Below are 24,199 nucleotides of genomic sequence, written 5' to 3'. Positions count from 1 at the left end.
AGTTCAAAGACTACATTTATTACAATCAGAAACTCTACGTTAGTTTAAAAGCAAAGAAACCCTAAAATGGCCTATAAGATTAATATATAGATATCCCTCAATATTCAGACCTTGATGAGTGTTTTAAGATTCTCCAATAACTGTCTCCAAGTCTATAAACCTGCATGTTGCAAACCCTGTGGTGCTCACAAAAAGGTATAATAGACAGTAGCAGTATTAATAACAACCACTCCATTCCTTCAGAGTGAAGGAGCAAAGGAGTAAAAGAGACAATAACTATTGATTACTCCATTAGCCAGGAAATTGCTTTAACCATTTGCAAGACCTCAGGTCCTTCAGGTTGAGGGAATTAGAACAGACACAGAAGGGAAAAGAACTCAGCAAGATTTTTATTGAGAAAACTGAAGTTCTGGTGGGGATGGAAACTTCTGTAGCTGTGGTAAGAGTCACCCTGAGGACTTGCAAGTTGTGATTGTAGTTTGCTCTTTTCCCCATTTTTGGAAGGAATTTCACCTTTAGGAGAAAGGCTTCTTCATCTCTGTGCTGGAATATCTGATGCAACGACAGGGTGCAAGAGAAATGGAGAAAGGAAAACGTGGTGTAGAATTGCTGGTAGCTATTTAGCCACCTATTAAAATCAATGGGAAAGCGAGATTCAGGGATACTGAATTAAGAAGCTGCTGTGTACTATAGCACACTGGCAATTCTAAAATGGACTTCTAGGTCTTCTTGTTTTGCACAAAACTCCACTAGTTGAAGATTAAAGAAGAACAGAAACTATTTGAAAGCTTGGACCATTATAGAAGATGATAACAGTTATATATGCAGCTTTAAATACAGGATATCTAATGGCTACCTTGGGGATAGGTGATGAGCAATTCCACTGGATGACAGGCTGGAGTTAGGCTGTTAGGGATACAGAATTAGTCTGGAATTCAACCATGCATTTAATTTGATATAGGGGAAGATTAGACAAATTCTCAGTTCATAGTCCAGGACGTATGCAAACATGATCATACATGTACTACATCTAAAAGAATGACTGTAGCACATAGGGGTAGGAAGGTCAGGTCTTTAGCTTCCAATTTAAGAGAGGAGTTCAGAATATAAAATTTAATCCATTACACTTTTCTATGCCAGTTGACCAAAGGAGAGAGGCACAGAGATAGATGAGTGTGTTGTTGGACCTCCTGTGAGATTTTGCAGGCATCTGATGAATAGGACTGCTGAATATCTATGTGATTAAAGCAAACCATATTGTATTGTTACTTAATACCACAGAATCGTTTAGTTTGAGAGGGAACTCGGTAGGCCATTTGATCCAACTTTCCAAATCAAAGCAGGGCTCACTTCCACATTTCATGTAACTTGGGTTTTTGTCTGATTGATAAACTTCTGGTAATCCCAGTCTGGATACATTTAATACATTGAAGAAATAGTAACCTAGGGGTACTCATCTACTATGTCACCTTCTTCTCTGGGCCATGTCTAGGAATAACATGGCCTTAATTTGCAAAAATGTTTTATGAAGATACAGTTCCTGTCAACAGACTTTGGGAGTGAAAAAATCATCAGGAGAGAGCATTCAGATCAAACATCTGATGCCTGCGCTGTTAGCAGTGCAGATTTGCCAGAATGCCTGTGCTTCTGCACAGTTCTCATCTGGAGATCTTTGAGGGTGCTGCTGCATCCCTGGGGTAAAATGTTCCATAGGAATTTCAATAAGGGTGAACTATGGAAAATCCAAGTGTCTCAGTGCTTTAACTATCCCATCCCTGATACGCAACAGTAATAATCCTAACAAACCAGTTTCTGCAAATATGAAAGTCCCAGCAATAGGTGAATTTTAGTTTTAAATATTGAAGTGAAAAGGGAATTAGAATCAGACAAATAAAGCCAGTTGTCTTATAGCTCTATCATAACATATTCCTGATGCTAGCTACAGAAATATTAATTTCTCAGGCTTGTGCAGTCTTTGCCTCATTCAGGCTGCCTGTGAGGAAAGTTGTCTATGACAAGCCATCCAGATAACCGAAGGCATCATTAAGTCTCTGTCTCCACTGACTGCAAGGAATTTGGACAATTGTGAAGGCCATCCAGTACTTTGGCAAAGCTGATCACTGGCCAGCATGACTCACTGAGAGCATGAGAGTCCTGTCGTTGTCACTGAGAGACCCTTGCACTTCTAGTGTGCTCTTTGTTGTACAAAAATTTCTGTTGGACTGGGATTCAGTATGAGATTCACAGCTGCATTTGCAGCAGTGGAAAGGGTAATTTTACATATTGGGGCAGTGCAAAGGATATTTTGTTCTTTATACATGTGCTATCTTTAAATGGCTATCTGAGGCATCCCACAGAGACCTATGTATGGCCTGCTGAACTGAGCTCTTAGCAGGTATGCTGCTGAGTATCTCTCATGTTTCTGCCATTGATGAGATCTCTGACTGTAATAGTTTATACACATGGCAGAATGGCAGGCAATTTCACTTGGCTTTCTTAGCTTCACACAGATTTTTTCAAGAGGTTTGAATGCAGATGTCTGAATAACAGATGTAAAAATGTAGATGATATTGATGTTAGCTGACCTAAAGAGATGTCTGAATCACTACTGCATAATATGAGAGTCACAGCACAATGGTTTAGGTGGTGAATTAACTGAGAAGAGACAATGTCTTCTGCAAAATATCATAGTGTTAAACTTTAGTCCAGGAAACGGAAGATACAGTTTCTTGCTACTTCCTGGTGTTCAGCATTCTTGAAACTAAACCCAAAGAATGTGATGTAATCACTACATTATTGATAAAGAATTTAGAGACTAAGAGGTGTCAAACACTCTGAGAATGCAGAGGAGCTAAAACTGTCCTATTTTCAAATAGTTCATTTTGATTTATTTGGTGCTTTCAGTCAAAGTAGTGATAACCTAACCACAATAAATTGGACTGTGAGGAAATTAGGCCAAATTCAGATGCTTCTCTGCTACCCTCTCAACTTCTGCTAGCTAAGCCATGTCACTTCTCAGCATGTGTGAAATATTGTCTGTTGTTTACAGAGTACTGCAATCCAGACATTGCAATAGAGGCAGTAACTAAATACAGGAGGCTTTGCAGTTTGACAGCATGGTTAGCAGGCCATCTGAATCACTTGGTCCCTTAAGCCTAGCCATTTATCAAGGCCACTTAGGCACTGAAACAGTGTGAATATAATCCTTACAGATGTGTTTACAGATTAGTATGTTGTGTACTAAATAAATGCTTAAAATATCCTGAAGCAGTTTAATTGTAGACAAGGCTTTGTTGAAGTCATAGAAGTGCATATCAATGACTTGTGTTACTGAGGGTCTTTCTAATAACATAAGAACAGCAGTATGATACATTTTTAGTAGTTAGAATAAGTAATGTGAACCCAAAGAACATCTTGCACATATGCATATGTATCTCATATACCTTAGTCAGCTTCAATAAGTCATAGAAAGGTTGGATTGGAAGGGACCTCTGACCTTCAAATCTCATCTACTCCAACCACCCTGCAGTCAGCAGTGGCATTCTTCATTAGGTCAGGTTGCTCACAGCTTTGTCAAACCTGACCTTGAATATCTCAAGGGATGGTGCCTCAGCTGCTGCTCTGGGCAACCTGTTGCAGTGTTCCACCATGCTCATGGTAAAGAGCTTGAATGTCCAATCAAAATCTCCTCTAATCTGAAATCATTGTCCCTTGTCCTGTCACTGCAGGCCATCAGAAACAGTCCCTCTGCAGACTTCTTCTAGGCCCCCTTCAGGTACTGGAGGGTTGCTATTAGACCTCCCTGGAGCCTTCTCTTCTCCAGGCTGAACAACTCCAGCTCCCTCAGCATGTCTTCATATCAGAGTTGTTCCAACCTCCGATCATGTTTGTGGCCCTCCTCTGGACTGGCTCCATCAGGTCCATGCCCTTCTTGTGTTGAGGTCTGTAGAGCTGGATGCAGTACTGTAGTTGAGTTCTCACCAGAACAGAGTAAAGTGGCAGAATTGCTTCTCTTGCTCTTTAGCTATATGGGTTTGAAAGCATAAGGAGGACCTACTATGTAGTGTGTTGTGTAAACAATTTGTAAATTTTCCAAAACTTTGAAAAGGATCATTCTACATTTAGGTCATGTGTCTGACAGTCTCTCTTTTGTCTTATTAATAGGCACCACAAGGCCACATAAGGAGGGGGAAGTCCCTGGTGTGGACTATATTTTCATCACTGTTGAAGATTTTATGGAACTGGAGAAAAGTGGTGCTCTCTTAGAAAGTGGAACATATGAAGGTAAGCGGGCTCCTGCCACTAAATCTGTCTTCTTTTTTTCTCATTCGATGGAGTTGCACTGGGACTTCCCATTGCAAATGTGTCATTGCTACTACTGTCAGAAATGTGCAAAGTGTCATATGGCAATTATGAAAATGTTTTCATATATAAAAGCTAAATGTATATGGGTTCATTGTAGTTTTAGCGTATTATACTGCTTAGGAGAAACAGGACAAGACATTGCACTTAGAGGAAGGCAATTCCAATTCTTGGTGCCTAGTATTTGAGGGGATTTCCACAAAATTTCGACAAAGAGCTGATAAAGTTTACAACAGAAACTGGCTGTAACACTGACAGTTTTCTGTTGCGTGTGTGATCCTGCAAATACCAATCTATATCGGAGCTTGAAACCTCACTGTGTAAGTAAAACAAGAAGGATTTACTGTGTCTTGTCTTATGGGCTTTGTAAAGTTACTGAAAAGAACTCATTAATTTCTAATATGGTAGAGTGATAGGAGCTGTCCTAATGACTGTATTACAAAATGCCTGTGTCAGGGGCAAGGAGCCAGCAGCTTCTTGCAGAACAGTGCTTCCCCAGAGAGCTGAGGAATCATCACATTTTAAACCTTTTCCAAAACACAGTTACTCTGAAAGTGAACTTACTATAATGGAAAGGCAGTTGCAGAGTAGCACATTTTAAGGAAACCAGGTTTAAGGTAACTGAGTCATGAATAGGTCTTTTTACCACAATCTTCAAAATGACAGAGAACACCCTGCATAGGAAAAATGTGAGCAATATTACAGAATCACAGAATGTATCTGGTTGGAAGAGACCTTTAAGATCATCCAGTTCAACCGTTGACCCGGCACTGAAGAGTCAACACTAAGCCATAACCCTGAGCACTAAGTCTGCACAATGCTTGAACACCTCCAGGGATGGTGAGTCCACCACTGCCCTGGTCAGACCATTCAAGTATTTGAGAACCCTTTCAGTGAAGAAATATTTGCTAATATCCAGCCTGAAGTTCCCCAGGTGCAGCTTGAAACCATTTCCTCTGTTTCTGTTGCTTGTCATCCAAGAGAAGAGGCTGGCCCCCCTCCTCACTCCAGCCTCTCTTCAGGCAGTTGTAGAGAGTGATGAGGTCACCTCTCAGCCTCTTCTTCTCCAGAACGAACAATCCCAGCTCCCTCAGCTGCTTCTCATAGGCCACGTGCTCAAGGCCCTTCACCAGCCTTATTGCTCTTCTCTGGACACACTCCAGCCCCTCAATGTCCTTCCTGTAGTGAGGAGCCCAGAACTGAACACAGTACTTGAAGTGTGGCCTCACCAGTAATGAGTACAGGGGGATGATCACCTCTCTGTCCCTGCTGGCCACCATGTTTCTAATACAAGCTAGGATGCCACTGGCTTTCTTGGCCGCCTGGGCACTCTACTGACTCATACTCAGTTGACTATCAACCAATACCCCCAGGTTCCTCTCCAGGTTGTGGCTTTCCACCCACACATCCCCAGGTTTGTAGCCTACCTTGGGATTGTTACATGAGAATATCCGGGTGAGCAGAAACAGTTACAGGAAGCAGCCTCAAATTATTAGCTTGTAGCAAAAGAAGCAATGTAGACCTTTTGTTCTGACTTTGTCCCTGTCAAGGAAAGCATCTGGAGATAAATAAGGAGCTGTTCACCCTAAAGAAAATCATTAGCTGTGTTATAAATATCAGGAAAGGAGGTAATCCTTTCTCACCTAATCAGCACAAAGTACCCGTTGCAAAGTAAATACATTTTCATTTGGATTTATATCAATACAAAGTTTTTAATAAAGATTTCCATTCAAGAAGGTCAAATAAAGGAAAATGTATTGTCTTTTCCTGTTCTACTTTTTCCCCTACTGTCTGACACCTAATGGTAAAAGTTACCTAAACAGTAACACAAGTGCAACACCACAATTTTACATTCCATTAAATAACCAGCCTTTCTTGACAGAGCTTTTTGTTTCCTTAGGTGTTTGAAGCTAACATTAAAGGAGCTTAAGCGTAGCAAAAGTCTGTCATTGCTTGACCGTGTAATTTCATTAGTTTGTAGCAAGTTTGTAGAGATTGAGCTGCTAGGTTAAATTAATTCACAGTGCTCTTCTGTCCCTCGAGGGGTACTGAGAGGTGTCTTTTGAAACCAACTACCAGAGCTGAGTGGACAGCAAGGTGAAATATTGTTTGGGGAAGCCTGGATAACTCTTGAAACTAGCTGAGGACAGTTCCAGAGTCATGGCTGTGCAATGCGTGTCACGTCATTCGCTGATCACAGATGACAAGTTCAGTGAAGCCAAGAAGGCAGACACTAAATGCAGAACAAAATCAACTCCACAGACCCGATTTCTGCATAAATCCTGTCCTTGATTCCCAGATTTCCCAATCACCAGCTATGTATTCTGACATATAATAGATAGTATATCATCTGTGTGTTATGGCAATGGGTAACACAGCAGAAAATATGCCAGGTTTCCGGATGCTGTTTCTCCTGTTCCCATAAGAAGACCTTTGGACATGGCCTTACGAAGTTATATCCCCCATATTTTGATTAATTCCTTGTGACTGCAGTACCATCCTCAGGGAAAAATTTTACTAACCATTCCACCACCAATTTTCCCAAGCACATTAAGTCTGCAGTGGTTAAATTTAGCGAGGACAATTAGACCAAGCAGAGCAAAGAAATTTTCAGTTCCCTTCACACAGAGAAGACGATTTTTAATCCTTCTGTGGATCAAGCAACTTCTGTGAGTGTCTATGTTGTGGGACATGAGTTTTCTCTTATGTGAGCACTTGTTATCAGGCCTCTGAATCAAATCAGCATTTTGTTTTAATGACGTGATGATCTTGAAGGTCTTTTCCAACCTGATCTGGTCTATTCTGTTCTATTCTTAGTGTTAATAGATTGCTTTTCAGATTTCTTTATTATTTCCTTTTTGTCTGGGAGAAAAAAATACCATCATCCTCTGTTTAGTTAAGTTTAGCTAAGCTGAGTCAGTCTATGCTGATTTCTAACCATGGCCACTATGTACTGGTCTGTCTCTGCCATAAAAATGTTTTAAAGAAAACATTCCTGATTTAGCTAAGAAGAAAAGACAGGCTCTGCGTATGTGTGCTCCTTATCACCTCTTCTTGACTGGAAAGGTTGATTCACTCAATTTACCTTTTATGAGTTCCAAAGAGAATCAGAAACATCCACGTAACCCAGAGGAGACAGGCCAAGTGGAGCCTTACCTGACACTGAACATTTGTATTGTTTGTTACAGCATTGTTGGGGAGGTGGTTTTCTAATAGCAATGAGAAAACCAGTGAAAACAACCAAAACCATGTTGTTTTCATGCAAGCAAGTAATAGTTCTGATTCCAACCTGAGCAGGATATAATTGAAAAGTGAGAGCAATATATTAACTTAGAAGAGTACAGTTCTATAAATCTTTTCTTGAAGTACCTTGTTTTTGTGAGTTTTAAAATAGACTTTTAAGTTATAAAAGCTTCAGACTTAAATCAGAATGCTCTTTGACCTCCTCGCTACTGAGGTTTTGAATACACCTTTCTTTGTCTACCACTTCTGTGACATCTGTGAATGGCCCTAGCATTCCAAAGTGCTGTAGAAAAGAAGCAGTATGTATGTGATAAAAACTCTTGTTTTACCAGTTTTGCAAATATAAACCCAAATATTTATAGTAGGACCAAATGCAATACTATTTTGGCCTTTTCTACTTGTGCTTTTTTGAGTAAAGGCTGGAAAGACCAAACAATCTTTATAGAACTTAATTTTTCAGCATATATATTGGTACATCAAAGTTGCTGCATATTTTGCAGCTTATCTGTACTAAAATTCTATGGCAGTCTGGGTGATTGTGTTCAGTGCTGAACAAGAGGACAAAGAATATAAGGTTTACTCTCACTCAGGGTAACAGTCCAAGTCACATTCACTTCAGTGAGATTGTCACTGAGTTCTGAACTCATAATAAAATTACAGTGAATTCCACCGAAGAGTCACAGTTGGTTCTGTATTGTCTGAGAAGCAATGGGCAACTTTATATCCTCTATCTCATGTTGTCCCACAACTGCAGGTTCATCTGAGAGCTCAGGTGTAATGGACAACTTCAACTTTCCTCCATCAATTTCTACAGCTGCTACTCTGAAAGCCTATTTGTAACCCTTAGGGTCTTTGAAACAACCTTCTCTCAGAAAATCAATTCCCAAAATACAAGGTGCATCAGGTCCTGTCACAACAGTATGTTTCTTCCACTGTTTACCAGTTAAACTTATGTCAACCTGTATCTTAGTCAACTCTTGAGATCCACCAGTGACTCCCAGAATAGTTACAGGCTCTGATCCCTGATAATTTGATGGTAGTATTATGCACCGAGCTCCTGTGTCAGCCAAGGCCCTGTACTTCTGAAATTTTGAAGTGCCAGGCCACTGAATGTATGAATCCAAATAGATTCTGTCATCTCCATTATCCCTCTCCTCCCACTGGTGCAAGGCAGTGCACCCCTAAATATGGGGATTACATCCACATGTGCAGTTAGCACAGTGTCTAGTGTCAGAGTTGGAATCACTGTTGGAGCTATCAGAGTTGTTCTGGGAAATTGAGGAAGTAACAGCCACCCATCTGGTATTGCTCCCTTGGGCTCTGCCACTCTGCAGTTCTCTTAATCTCCTGAAAAGATCAGAAGTTGGTTGACCATCCCATCTGTTCATGTTCTTACCAAACTGATCACATAGAGTTACCCAAATACTCCCATGTGATTGCCTCTGTTGTCTGTTTTGGTTTGACCTGTTTTGGAATGACCTCCTTGGAGGATGTCTGTTTCTAACAGCTGAAACTTGTGTCCATCTGGAAGATGAAGAATTGAAATTATTTCCCTGTGCCAATTTGGATATGGAGGTTTTAAATTCCTCTTTCATGCAATTCTCAACTTTTCCAGAGTTTCAATGGCTGAAACCAAAGAAACACATGTGAGACTATCCTCCAGTTGTCTCATTTGGTCAGTGAAATGGCCAACCGTAGGAGGAGCTCCACCATAATGTCTTGCCACAATTCTGCTTGCCAGAATAGTAGCATAATTAGGAGGAGCAAGCTTGATGAGCTTTTTGGCAAGACCTGTTGCCACCTCTCCATTTAGCTTGTGCCTGTCCCTTTTATCCAAAGCTGTGATTTGTTTAACTGAAGCTGTGTTTGAATTTACAGCAGGCTTTGCAGAAGCAGATGGGGTTTGCAAGGAAACACTATCGGCAGGTGGGCTTTGAGACCCAGCGGCTGCTGCAGAGCTCATCCCCGGTTCTGCTGCTGTGGGGGGAAATCTTTTTGCCTCACTAATTGCTGCTAGTGAAGCTGCGGCTGCCATCTTAGCTGCTGGCACTGCAGTTGTGGGCTGCATCTGCCCCCGTCCCCCCCTCCCCCCAGCTGCTGGCTCATTGAGGTCTGCCTTACTATTAACCCCTGCCTGCCTATTCCCAGCCATTTGGCCTGTTTCTCCTGTTTATGTATCTTCCTCATCCTCACTAGTAATTTCTGCATTTGAGTTGGAGCTACCTCTTCTGTGCCTACTCCTGCTACATCTAAAAATAGAACACCTATTTGCTGCACATCTCTCCTAGAGCAGAGCCATTAACAAGAACACATTAATTATTGCCGATAAGAGAAACATGCATAGCAAATAAATCATTTTTGGATCCAAACTTCTCACATAACTTTCTGCCACAGGAATGCTGAATTCATATATCTCTGCAGGCAGATTTACAGTTATATTATCATATTTTTTAAGACACAGAAATCCTAAGCAGTGGTCATACAACATTTTCATCTTGTATTTAAACCAAAGGAACAGTTTACATGCCAAATATCTTCCCAGTTAATCAAGCATCATTGCCACACACCACATATACAAAATCACTGTCAGAGCAGAATATATCATTTGCCACACAACCTAAAACAACTTCATTCTGCCTCCTTAATCTGAGCAGGAATCAATCAAGCAATTGCCCCATGCTGAATAGGTGCAAATTATTTCTTTAATGTGGTGGGTTGAATTTTCCCCCCAGCGTTAACTTTTAGCCAGGCCAACTCGGTTAGAAGCAGATGAAGCTGTATTTACAAGCAAAAATTCCACTCTACAATGGAAAGCAATGGATGTGTACAAAATACGCAGTATTTATAATATTATACAGATATTTGCAATTAACAACACGAAAAGACCTGGGAAGCTGTTCCACTGCCCCCCTAAACCCTCTTGTCCTGAGAGAGAAAGGAGTTGAGAGAAATCAGTGGGTTCGACTTATCCCAAGGCCAGCCAGAAGCATGTTATCTCTTCCCAAGCAAAGCAAAACGGAGGTAGAGGCATTAATTACTGTGCATTGCTTACCACAGTATAATATTTAATGTTGTCTGTGCGACACGTTAGGGTTTGATCACGGGGGGTTGTTTTTGTAAAGTAGATCACAACCAGTTCATGTGAGCATTTCAGGTACATTTCTAACTGAGCTTAACTGCAATATTTATTGTGCTGTTTTAGTTTAAATGCAAACTGAATTAGAACAACGCTGTCAAAATGTATCCAGCCTCAGCTCTAAGGCTATCAGATTGATAAGGCACATTTATCTGTAGTTATTACAATATTTCAAATCACAAACTGTAATGATGTGTCATTGCTCTGGAGGAATGTTTGGCTACCTTGCTCAGTTAGGAATCTCAAAATTTTCATATATTTTTGGAAAGACAATGTTTGTTATGTCATAGCCAGTTTACACGTGATTATCATGTCATGTCTTTATGAAGTTCCTCTGAATTTTTTATCTTCCTGTTCGTATTTGTATTCCTTATTATTTGGCCTCACTGGAGAAAGGCTCACCTTCCTGTAGCATGTAGCATTCTGCTAAATACCGTAAACTGCAGTCCAAAAAGTGTTTGGGAGGGTTTTCCTAAAATGTGTGGAGAAAATTCCCATCGCTACAAGCCTTTCTGCTTGGTCAGCCCCAGATTTTTCAAGAAGTTATACTGAAGTGCCCATAATTCCTTCTTACTTGCATCTTCCTAGGAGTCAAAGGATTATTGTTTTTTCTTGAATATGTTTCCTAAGTTCTTCTCATCTTTTTGGAAGGTAGTTTTAACAACTGCCCTCTCTAGTCTCTGATCCCTTAATCAACACTGCTTTTCAAACATGACAGAAAATGCTCCCAAAAGTTTCCCAGCACCTTCAGATGCATCCGATTCATTCCCATGGATTTGCATTTCTCCAGCTGACCTAATTATCACCTAAATTGGTCTTTCTGTACCATGGGTAGTATCTGTCTCTGATAGTGTTCACTACTTAGCAAAGACCTAAAAGGTCTGGGAGCGAGCAGCAGACATGGACAGTAAAGGCTGTGGGAGTGAAGGCATTGAGTCCTCCACCAAGTTATCCTTTTCCATGTTCTCTATCATGCTCTCCCCTGTCTTTCTTTTGTTGCTGCTGTGGCTGTAGAAACTTTTCCTGTTGTCTTTGATGTCCCTCAGCCATTTCAACTCTAGCTGTCTGTTGGTCCTGCTAATTCTGCCATGTGTACCTAGGAAACCTTTATCTATTTTGCCTTGGTTGCCTGTCCATGCTTCTACCTATTAACACACCTATATTGAGGAGTTCTCTGGGAGCAAAACCCAGACCTTAGAGTCTTCCCTTGTTTGCACAGTGTTCCATAACATCAGAATAAGGCTTTGCTCGACTAGCAAATATTGGATTGTAGTTTCTGTGTTCCTGTTCTTTCAGCAGAAATTGCTTTACAGGAAGATACAAAAAAATCCTTTTTTTATGGCCTAAGGAGGAGTTGTGTTTTTTTGAAATCTCATTTTGATTACTTTGTTTCAATAGTGATATTCTAGGACTTTGCAGTATGTTGTTTAAGGCCTGGTCATGGCTGCTGTGGTAGACTCCAGGCGGGTAAACAAAAGTGTGCATCTTGATGCCTGCTAGCACAAAACAAACAAATGGGCTGCAAAATGACCTTAAAGTAATGAAGGATATTGAGAGAAGCAGGTTGTGCCAAGTATGGAATGATGCAGTGTAAGTGTGGGAAGAGGGTCTGGTTTTGTATGGTTAATTGAAAAGACGGGTTCAGTTACTGATAGAGCTTTTTCTGCGATAGTTACATTACTTCCCAAGTGAGCTAATTAAAACAAGATAAAAGACCAACAAAACCCAAGTACTAAAAGACGTGTTCATGATTCAAAGCAAGGCAGTTTCTTATTGAAAACAAAACCAAAAGCCCTAAAGATATTAAAAATAAACAAAACCCTTCAAGTGTAAGAAAATCTGTGTAGTGGGTTTACACAGTTTTCAAATATAATTGTTTCACCTTGCACAAACAAAAATAAATAGTACTACAGGGAGTCTTTTGACCAGTAGAAGCCTTCCCTTGTATTTCCAGTGAAAGTAATGGAGATACTATCAGAAATCAAGGTGAAATATGCTAGTAGATAATTAAATATGATAGTCCGATTCATGACCTACATCTACAGTTATTTTATATTGTGCATACGTAAAAAAAAATAGACCTGAATATAGAATAAGCTTTTAAAAGATCCTACTAATGCAGAAGAAATCTATTGCAGCAAAAGGGTAGTGTAAGATGTTCAGTGCATCTACACTCATATAGGTGGAAGAGAGGTATCATGGCATCTGCAAACTGAGTGGCTTTTCAGGATCTAGATTTCTCTTTCCAGACTCATTTTAGGATAAGACTAAGCTTTCTCAGCCATCACCAGGGAGATATAGATTGTGACTTAGCCATGACCACAGCATGTTAACATCTGACCTAGTTTAGAGCATCCTCAAGGCTGCTAAGATCAGAGGAATGCAAAGACAATAGTCTTGCTTTGATCTTAGTTCGCCCCAAAATTATGTTACACACCCGGTCACTGAATTCAGGACTCCAGAAGAAAAATCTCCCAATTAAAACAAAAAATAATAATCTTTCTGCATTGTATAGCAATGTGCCTGATAAGAAAAATGAGCTTTCAATTTGGTGATAGGGAATCAAATACCCTTTCTGTCCATGGATAGACCACTTGCAGGGTCTTCCACAGACATTGTGGTCAGTCATTGGGGAAGGATACTGCTCCTCTTCCTTTGCGTTCCATGCATGTGAATGCTGTCCTCTAAAAAGTATAGAGGTTATAAGAACCTTAAATGAAAGAATCAAATTAATCTTGTTTCTTGCCATTATTTGTATTTACATGGTATCAGAGAGCCCCAGAATAGACCACGAACCACTGGCTAGGTGTTCCAGAATCAAATCAGGTTGCAGTTCCCAGTTTTCAGCGCTGCCATCTCTTTCCAGCTTGTCAGCATAATCTTTATTAGTAAAGAAGGGAAAAGGGCAATGATATTATTTTTTTAATAGTGGTGTTCATGCAGCTGAACTGCAATTTGCAGATTAATTACTTTCTTTTGCTGCTTTATCTCATACTTCCCGTTTCTCATTCTGAGGGTGCTCAATAATACATAGGTTTGTGAGATAGCATTTGCTTTCAGAAGTGCCATTTCACAGAAGTCATGAGGGCAAAAGGAGATAAACCAAACTGGTTTTTCAGTCCTTTATTTGTAATTTTAGATTTGGGAAAACAAACAAAACAACAACACACCACCACAACACAATCTTCACTGCACCTCCACTTCATCAATTGCAAAAGTTTGCATTATAAGTGTTAGAAGAAACATCACTCAGATAAAAATAAATAGTGAATCCTCATCTTTCTCACTGAACTTTTTCTTTCTGTACGTTTTCATTGTAGAAATTAATCAGGTATTCACCAGGAAAAGCAGCATTTGACTGAGAGGTTTTTCACACTATATAACATTGAATGTTTAGCTTAATGCTCTTAACCACCCCTTGAGGCATTCAGTTCTCTTTTCCCAGTGTTGAGAATTTCAGTGTGTAACGTTGGGTGCAATAAATTACAGGGCAGATTCTGAAGGAGTTAAGTAGATGAGGTGAACTATTCAGCTAAATGCCTGTTTAAGATCCCAGAAGAAACCCTAAGCAGAACAAGGACTGCACTACAAAGCCGATGATCAGAGTTTGATTCTGGGTACAGCTACAGAGACAAGGTACCATTTTCACCAATAGCTCTGATGAACATAAATTTAGAGGAAGTCAGCTCTAAATTTCCCTAGGATTGCAAAAGAAGCCTGGCATGTAGGGGTCAGGTTCCAGGTTTACTCGTATCAGTAAACCTGATATTACTTGGTGCCAGCCACTTTGATATTACAGTAGCTGTCTGCTCTCTGACAGATAGATTGCCACAATTTGCCTACTCTTCCTGTCTAGCACAGACTTTTAAACACTTGTCAAGATTATAGATGCACAGAAGTATTTAGATTGGAAGAAGCCTCTTCAGATCATCTAGTGATTAGCTTTGTGAATGAGGAGGGAGTAGAAAATGTTCTCTACCTGGGCTTTAGTAAGAATTTTGATGTTGTTTCTGACAGCACCTTTGTAGGCAAGCTGACAAAATATGGATTAGGTGTGTTAACAGTACAGTGGATAGAAAATGGTCTGGTCAAGTCCACGGGGTTGTGATCAGCGATACAAAGTCAAGTTTTTCATTTCACTCTTACATCTTCTCTTTAAAAGGTGGCATCTTTGTCTTCTGCCTCATCTTTGTTCTGACAATCTGAATGAACCATGTTATTTTTTATTTAGATGGGATATTAGGAACAAGTTCTTGACCATGACAGTGGTGGAGCACTGGAACATACTGCCCAGAGAGGTAGTTGAGGCCCCATCCCTTGAGATGTTCAAGGTCAGGCTCAACAAGGCTCTGAGCAAATCTGGTTTAGTGGAGGATGTCTCTGCTGAATGCAGGGAATTGGACTCAATGACCTTTGGAGGTCCCCTCTGTCCCAAACCTTTCTATGATTCAAGATTTCCAGCAGAACTCTGAGACTGAAGACGGATCAGGTTGCAAGTTTCTCCAGTATGTTTTAAAGGCCTGCACAGTTTTGAGATCAGAATAATGAACCAGTGTGGTGTTGTGTATTTTTCCCTCTTTCCTAAATATTAGTATTTTATTTGCAGACCTTAAAAAAATATAAACTGATAAATGTATTAAATGTCTTCACTACTAGTCCAAGAGACCACATATGGGTTTTCTACAGTGTAGGTTACCTTTTATCCTTATTTTGAGAACACTGAACTCTGCCATTTTCCTTTTTTGCCTTCATATTCTGGAACATAAAACTACAGATATGTTAACTCCTTTTCAATAACAGAAAATACAGAGGAGAGGGAATGTCAACAGCAGAAGTGGATAAGAACTTCTCAACTTGTTGCTTGTGTTCTTTTCCTGTAAACTTCCCCAACACTTCATACTTAAGCCTTCTCCTTTCTCTGCTGAGTGCACGATGGCTGCAATTAAAGGAATACGTAATAAGGTGTTCCACTTCTGATGTACATGCATAGGGGAGCAAATTTAGGATGTCCTACTGCTCAGATATGAATGGTTTCTACCAGCACTATGTTCCTTTCTGCTGGTACCATTTTTGCTTTGGCATTTGTTGCAGTTTGAGCTGGGTGCCCCCCTGGTGTGTTCACTTCCTGTGTCCAGAAGTCCAGCCCAGAGGGATGGACACAGGAAATTGTGTATTTCCTACCATAATTCTTTGCACCACTATAAGATCCAGTGCGGAGTCTAGCACGCTCTCTTTTCTTCCTCCTCCGCCAGCCGGTAACTGGGGGAGATGTCTCCTGGCTTTGGGCCTGGCTAGGCCCAAGGCCACGGGGGGATGGGCAGTCTCAGGCCTGGCCAGCTGAGACTAGCCCAGCAGAGGGAGGGGGAAGAAGGAGCCCTGAGGGTCTCGGGTGTACCCTCAGGTGGGAATGGGATGCCTCTGGGTTTGCTTTGGGATCTCTCTTTGTCACTGTGCTTTGGGTTCTCTGTAACATTTCACTGCTTTCTATTTAAACTTTCATCACTTTTGCAATCCGTTTGTCTGAGTGTTTTATTCCTGTGCCTGTGGTGGGGAGAGAGGGGGCTGCCTCAACCCAGCACAGCATTGCTCAAGGAGATTGTAATCATAGATATTTCAAGTGGTAGGAGTCCAAAAATGAATATTGTAACCATAATCATTCCAAGTATAACTAAATCTTGTTTATGCATTTGATTAGCTGGCTCACCTTCTGGCAAGGAAAATTCAATATTTGGGTAGGGGTAGAGGGGGAACTCTTTAAACCAACTTGCTAAATAAGCCGAATGAGAGGATAGTTCAGTTAGTCATTAGTTTCAGTTATCTCATGTCTGAATATTTGTGATAATTTATGTCATTTTCATTTGCAGTTAGTCATTTGAGGAGATGAATACATGAGTGCTTCACAAAATGATATTTTTTTCTCATTTTACTTAATATGAACAGGCTAAAATTAAATGGAATGATAGGATGGAGAGCTGGTTAACACTGGTCAGGTCATTGAGGTTGTCTGCCTGCCAACAAAGCTGAGTTGCCCATGGTGTATGCAGGTGCTTTGTTTCAGTCTAATTTTAAATGACTCATACAGCAGAGCTCCTTTAACCAACTCCCTTGGGTGACAGCTCTGTAATCTAAAAACCTAACAGTGAGAAAATGCTTCCTGCTACTTGGCTGGAGATTTCCCTTTGTGCAGCATCAATCCATTGTTCCTATTTCTATATACTGAGGCCATTTTAAATCATTATTCTTCCTACTCTGGGTTTGATCATTACCTCCAGAAATAGGTAATGGTCATATTCCCCTGATTTATCACAGCCTGCATTGTGATTTTTAATTTGTTCAGTCTGTTACTCGATTATTCCTAAATGCTTTCTAAGTATTCCTAGAATCAGGTTCTGTATTCTGATGTAATTCTTTCATGATAAGCTTTTTTGGTTTGCTGTTGGTTTGGTTTGGTTGTTGTTTTGGTTTGTTTTTCTTCTTGGCACTGAGACGGTTTGAATTCTGGACCCAAGGTGTAAACTATAAACGTGCCACTCCAATCCAGCTTTCTTGCAGTCAGTGAGTGAGTGCTAACTCTCTTTTTACCACTAGCTGCACTGCTTTAACTCTCTCCTCACTAGAATGTGGACATGTTTTCTGTATGTAATCTGGAACTTCATCACAGGAAGGGAGAAGAGGAAAGAAGCTGAAAAAGTAAATGCAAAAACTGGAAAATTAGTATTTACAGTTTAAATTAGTAAATTGCCACCTTAATTAGTAAGGTGGTATTAAAATTAAACATCCTTAAGGAGTGATGTTTAGTCTGGAAGAAATTAAAACTTTGAGGTGCTGCAAATGTATGTAGGCTGATTGGAAATGAAGTACGGAAGAAGGAAAAAACGAGTCTGGACTGTAATTACAGCAGCAAGTAATTTTTAATTTGTTGTAATTGTGGTTTTTTAGAAAGCAAATGTACAGAAAGCTGTCCCATCTGTGCTTCAGTTCACGTTAGAGCTGGTTTAGAAAAGTCTGGTGTTCTGTTGCACAGAAGAAATGAAGAGTTAGGGGTGCTCAGTTTCAGCAAGGCCTGCTGCTCAGAGGAATGGGGCTGTGCAGCAGGACTGCCTGTCCTCTCCTCCAGAAAGGCTGGGGAAAGGACTCCCCTGCCCACAGAGGCAGGATGGAAGCTTCACACTCCCCATTAGGCCCTCCTGCTACCTCCAAGGGGGCTTGGATACCAACTATCATTACTTATCAATAATTCGCTTTATGCCAGCAATTTTCCCCTGATATATTGCATTTGCAAATGAAATCAAGTACAACAAATATCCTTTCTCAGTCTTGCCTAGAATGGCATATTTTGTCCTTTGCTGATGCTGTCTTTTTCCTGCACACCATCACTGAATTGTGGCAGCTCCATTGCAGCCAGTACAAATTATTCCTGTAGTAACTTTCTCACACATTTGTTTTATTAGTTGCTGCTTGCTGTTGCAAAGTACCCCTTTGCAATTTTTAAGCTTCCCCCAGATATCTTTGACCATAAGGGTTTCAATGTTGGCTTGGCAGAAAGGAACCATAATGACTTAAATCTCCAAGATCTTTTCTCAAAAGCTAATGGGTTTGCTTTCATTGAAGCCATTTCTTAATGAATGCAATCCACAGCCCATTGTCATCTTTACCAAACATTCCAGTTTTCCCCAGTTCATTGATGGTTTCATACTTTTTAACAAGACATGTTTTCTCTTGCTTTTATTATTTATTATTCTGCGTGTTCTAGTATTTTGCAATTGCATCTTTTCCTCTAGAATTATGAGCTTTTTTGAATATGGTGTTTAAACTATATTTTTACACAACAGATACTTTCCAGAATAACCCCACATGAACAGTCCCACAAGGACTGCAAATGTACTGAAATTAGCAAGAAGTTCTGTAAAATAGACATCAGTGAGGCCCAGACAAGATTGTTTCTGAAGCACAGCACTAAAATAAGATGTCAAAATTGTGTGTGAAAAGGGAACTATATCTGATATCTGAGCACTTTGTCTCCTGCTATCCAAGGCAGTTAATTCAGGTTCCAGGCAAATCAAACTTGCCCTGGAAGGAGAATATGGTTTGTTTGGTTTGTGTGTTTGTTTTTCCCTCCAAACAGCATAATTTTTTAGTAGCTAAAATGATAAAAGCAGAATGAAAAGCAAACAAGGGAGTAAAGAAAGAGACAGAAGATAGGATGTATAGACATTATCTGGAAGGTTCCAAAAAGGTCTAGGAAGGACTTTCAACACTAGAAAATCTTTCTGATAAAAGTGATCAAAAATAGTGTATCTGAAGGACACAAAAGACTTAATTTGGAGATATGTACAATAGTTTTGATAATGTCAGGAGTCAGATGAAAACTTGGGTTCAATATGTGGTAGTATTTTGCTGTCATTAATCACCATTATGCTATAAATTAATTTTAATTTCTACAGTAAAGACATTAAAGTTTGAATTTTATCAGTTGATTATGGAATTAAAGACTTCCTACACTAAAACATATTTGCTGATATACTCAGATCAGCAAAACTTTCTTGAGAAGATGTAGCTTATGTTGGCAAGAGAGGTTTTTTAAGGCCAGAACTCCCACTGGTTCCTCGAATAAGATAAACTACCCCAACAAAAGGCCTTGTCTGCTAGTATAAATACGTCCAGGCTGCAGCTCTTGCCAATGCAGTGGTGTTAGTTGAGGGGGTTGTGAGGGATGTTTTTTTTCACACTCCCAATCGATTTGCTGTGAGAAAAATTCTGATTAGTCCTCAGTCATTTCAAAATTAAGGGAAAAATTATGAAATCCTCTGCCTGTTCTGAGGAGGGTATAGAGGCATCTATAAGCATCAACTAAGCATCTATAAGCATCATCTAAGCATCTGCTACATGAAATCCAGTTACCTAGCCAAGAGCCTTGAGAGGGATTAAGCTGATCAGCCACTAGATGTCAACTTCAGGCTGAACCAAGTCATTCCCTCATCTTCATAGTGTTAGGCCAGAGAATTTCAGTTGCTTAAACAAAGATACTCAGTGTCATTTGGAAAAATCTGGATTGTCCTTGCACTAGTCAGTGGCACAGTAACAGAGGAGCAGACCTGTAAAGGGAAGTACATGTGCTGTGGCCACTGTGCCTGCAGGTTGTACACTCTTCTAGTCCTACTGATTTTAGTGCACTTTTGTGGCCAAGGGACATACTCTCTGTTATTTTCATCAGGAAGGAGTACAGTTATAACTCTGAGATGACTTCATATGCATGATGATGTGTGGTACATAGGAGGAATAAGTGCTTGCATCGTATGTGTGCTTCTGATCCAAGCTCAAATGCTGATGTATGTGAAGACCTTGTATATCTCACTGAACTTTCTTCTGGTGTTCCAGAAGGGCATGACTCCTGTAGGTCTTGTTTCACATCTTCCAGTCCTGTAGGAATATCCCAAGTATCTTACTGAGTCCAAAGCTGCAGAGGACATTTGCATTTAGTCAGCTGGATTGTAATCGTGATCTCCACTCTTTCTCCTGGCAGTTTATATCTTAAAGGTAGACACCCACGTTCAGATGTTATCCCACCCATTGAAATGGATTGAAGTTGCCAAATTCAGTGTCAGCCTCTGCTATTGAACTTTCTGTTGGAGCAAGTGAATTTTTTTCCCCATTTCTGACATTTCCAATTGTTTCTAGGTTCACTTTGTGCTCTAGTTTCACATGCTTCATTTTTCATTTATATTCATGTTTGAGTAATGTAATATTTATACATTTGGTCTTGGCATTCTGTGAATGCTAATGATAGATAGATATTCTCTCAGTCCCAGAAGAACTAGCAAAGAGTTTTGTTAATTACACATTGCTTATCACATAAAATCTCACACAAGTGTTTGGCTGTGTGTCAAATGCCTCTAGCTCACAGTTGTAGAATTCAGCTACTGAAGATTTGGGATTGCTCTTGTTTTCTGCTTTAGTGTGGACCAATGTTTTCAGTTTTTATGGTTGGTAACCTTGTGGTCTTTGTTTTATCTAGCATCAAGTGGGCAGACTCTGGAGTGAACTTTGGTAGTTGGTCATGGATGGAGTTTGAGAGGGTTTCTTTTACACAAATTGGATCGTTGTTTTGTACTTCAGATAGATGTTCCTGGAAACAATGATGAAAAAACAGGTCAGTGTACAAGTAGCTGTGAAGACATCATTCACCATTAGCATCCCCAATATGCTATGTGTTCCCACAGGAAGAGAAGGAAGAAACAGTCCTCATCACCTATACCTACATCAAAGGTGCAGGATGAGCCATCTTGTCAAATTTGACACTAATCTGTAACTGTAAATGCTGAAAAGGTGGTGGGAATGCCCAATGACAAAATCAGACTGATCACAACTCCACCCAAACAATTACAATTTGGTTTTCTCATTTTTTTCCTTGATAATTTCCACAACATTCATAGCCATGTGAAAAATCCATCTGCAGACAGAAAGACTGTCATAGGATGAGGTGAAGTGTGAAGAGACACAAAAAAATAGTCAAAACTGATGTCTGAGTGACAGGTCTGGGGAGAATTCTGCTAAGGCCCAACCAGTCCCAAGTGATCTGAGCCTTCTTCAGAGCATTGGATCCAAATGGCCACTTGATTCTACAGCTCATTAATTAACTACAGGTTTTTTTTCTCATCTCAATGATCATATTGAAGGTGTAACATGTGCTTATCTTTTCTCCTCTACATATTGCAGCTGTCAGATCAAACTGCTGGTAAAAATGAAGTGTAAGGATACTTTGCACACAGCCTGACACAATAAAGTATCTCCTTAAATGACTCACTGAAAATAATCTGAATAATTCCAAATGCTGGTGAATCTGAGTCATCAGATCTACTGGTTATAAATAGCACAGGTGTCTTTATTGGCTTTCACGCTGTCTCTAGCCATTACAGTTCACTAAGATCAGATGCATGTTACTTTTCTCTGTTATTTGGATTATTTAAGCCATTAAGAAGACGCAGGAGTGAGAGAGAAAACCATGAAAGCTTTTGGGTTGATACTGTTGCTAGGGAAACCACTTTTTATTTCAGTACATGGGACGCTAGTGTCACTTTGAGTCTGACTTAAAGAAAGACAGCTTCATGGATAAAAATAGAATTAATGAAATCCTAAACTTCCATTCTAACTAGAGAAAGAGTTCTAGAAGATGCTTCCAAAGCAACCTGAATGTAGTGGATGTATTTTCTTTTTTAAAATCTGACTAGAAATTTGAAGGGAAATGTTAAAGATAGATATGAGAGACACAAGGGTCTCTCTAGACATGTCACGGATAATATTCCATGCCTTTTTCTGTGCATGGTGCATCACCATTTAAGCAGAATGGAGGATATCAGACTGGAATGTCAAGGAATCTGTCACTCTCTGCAAAACTGTCCTCCTCTGCTCACAGCTGTCTGTACAACTTCACTTGTATCCTTGCATGCCTGGAAGGGTTTCTTGGCTTAATGTATTCAGTGTTCAACCATTCTGTCCTTTCAGCCTTTTCCAAAACATATTTTTGCTATGTATTTTGTGAAGAACAATGACAATGAGTTTAGAAACAAACACCAAAGCAATTGATGGGTGAACTGTCTAGTGGATAAGGAATGGTTGGATGATTGCATCCAAAGGCTAGTGGTCAATGACTTGACGTCCAGATGAATACAGGTGACAAGTGGTGTCACTCAGAGGTCTATACTGGGACCAGTGCCGTTCAACATCTTTATTAATGGTATCAACAGAGAGATTGAGGCACCCTCAAAAAGTCTGTAGATGATACCACACTCAGTGGTGTGGTTGATAAGTCTGAAGAACAGGATGGTGAGAGGCCTTGAGCACAAGCCCTATGAGGAGAGGCTGAGGGAGCTGGGATTGTTTAGCCTGGAGAAGAGAAGGCTCAGGGGTGACCTCATTGCCCTCTACAACTACCTGAAAGGTGGTTGTAGACAGGAAGGGGTTGGTCTCTTCTCCCAGGCAACCAGCACCAGAACAAGAGGACACAGTCTCAAGCTGTGCCAGGGGAGGTTTAGACTCGAGGTGAGGAAAAAGTTCTTCACTGAGCGAGTCATTTGTCATTGGAATGGGCTGCCCAGGGAGATGGTGGAGTCACCGTCCCTGGAGGTGTTTAAAGGGGAGATTGGACGTGGCACTTGGTGCCATGGTCTAGTCGTGAGGTCTGTTGGGACAGGTTGGACTTGATGATCCTTGGGGTCTCTTCCAACCTTAGTTATACTGTGATACTGTGATGGGTGCTACAAGGACAGCCTGTTTGAGCTGGGCTTGTTCAGTCTGCAGAAGAGAAGGCTCCAGAGAGGCCTAATAGCAGCCTTCTGATACCTGAAGGGGGTGCCCTGAATGGTGCTTGTGGCCAGGATTGTGCCCCAAATATTGCCAGAACATTCTTCTGTGTGTCTGATTCAAACCCCCTTTTCCCCCCTCCCTTCTGGAGTCAGTGGGGGGGCAGAGGGGAATCTTGGCACTACTGAGTCCAGGTAAACAATCTGCCTGGGCTTGTTTCCACCTCTGTGGTAAACAAAGGCCATGCGACAAGCTCGTGTTTGCCCCATTCAGGGCACATGCTTATGCTGTATTTGGCAAAACATCATTTCATTTGTCAATTATGCTGTTTACAAAGGGTGTTCATTGGACCAGTATTTGTTGGGCCAAATGTTAAATAGGGGCTGTTCGGTAAACAAGTGCCCCATGCTCACGCTCATGCCTGTGCCTGTGTGCGTGCCTGTGCCGCTACAGTGCCTGCCTTGCCTGGGACTCAAACCAGCACTCCAGAAGGCCTTGCTGCACATTGCCACCGTTGCCCGGCTGTGGTCAGTGCCGTGCTGTGTGTTGATCCCATGGACCGTGTCCCCACCCTTCCCAGCCAATGTGCTTTGGGGACCAAGTTGCAGAAGCCTCTGAAGTTTCCCCTGGGAGCCTCCTGGACCCTTGTACTCTGGGACAAGCAGCAACCACACGGCACAGCACCATGCGGTTGGCGCCATTTTCTATTTCCTTGTTACGGCATATCTGTGCCATGTTTTATGGACCATAAACACATTATCAAGGAAAGATTCCACAAAGTTCTCAGTTTGTGAGTAAGCCAAGCATTTTCTCTATAGAATGTTGGTTAAGGTAGTGCCAAGCTGTTCCGGGTTGCGGGTTTGCCGGTCACCGACAAACCCCTCCCCTGACGCTTTTTGAATCAGTTTCGATTCTGAATTCTATAAATCATTTGATTTGTTTGAAGTGCCCACACAGAGACATTCTGTAGAGGTAGTTCCACCAACTGAATACTGGTACCTGTAAAAAGTGACTGTAAATAACCCATTGCATAGTTTGTACATAAATATCTTTGCTGCTCATTCCTGAGGGGCACATTACAACAGGGGGCCTCCAAGAAGGCTACAGAGCGACTGTTTTCAAAGGCCTGCAGTGATAGGACAAGCTTTTCACCATGAG

At 40.8% G+C, this 24,199-nt stretch overlaps 1 protein-coding gene across 9 annotated transcripts in view; it reads left to right on the top strand.

The window, feature by feature from the left end:
- MAGI2 (membrane associated guanylate kinase, WW and PDZ domain containing 2) overlaps positions 1–24,199 on the top strand; it is a 675,431-nt gene that overhangs the window by 387,519 nt on the left and 263,713 nt on the right. For all 9 annotated transcript variants that reach the window (XM_054178160.1, XM_054178157.1, XM_054178158.1 and 6 more), the window contains one exon: positions 4,165–4,284. In XM_054178160.1, the coding sequence (XP_054034135.1) occupies positions 4,165–4,284 (120 nt within the window). The remainder of the gene's footprint in view (positions 1–4,164; positions 4,285–24,199) is intronic.

Source organism: Dryobates pubescens, chromosome Z (genome assembly GCF_014839835.1).
Source record: "Dryobates pubescens isolate bDryPub1 chromosome Z, bDryPub1.pri, whole genome shotgun sequence".
Classification (NCBI taxonomy): domain Eukaryota; kingdom Metazoa; phylum Chordata; class Aves; order Piciformes; family Picidae; genus Dryobates; species Dryobates pubescens.
Note: the sequence above shows the minus strand (reverse complement) of the source record. Positions and strands in the feature narration are given on the sequence as shown.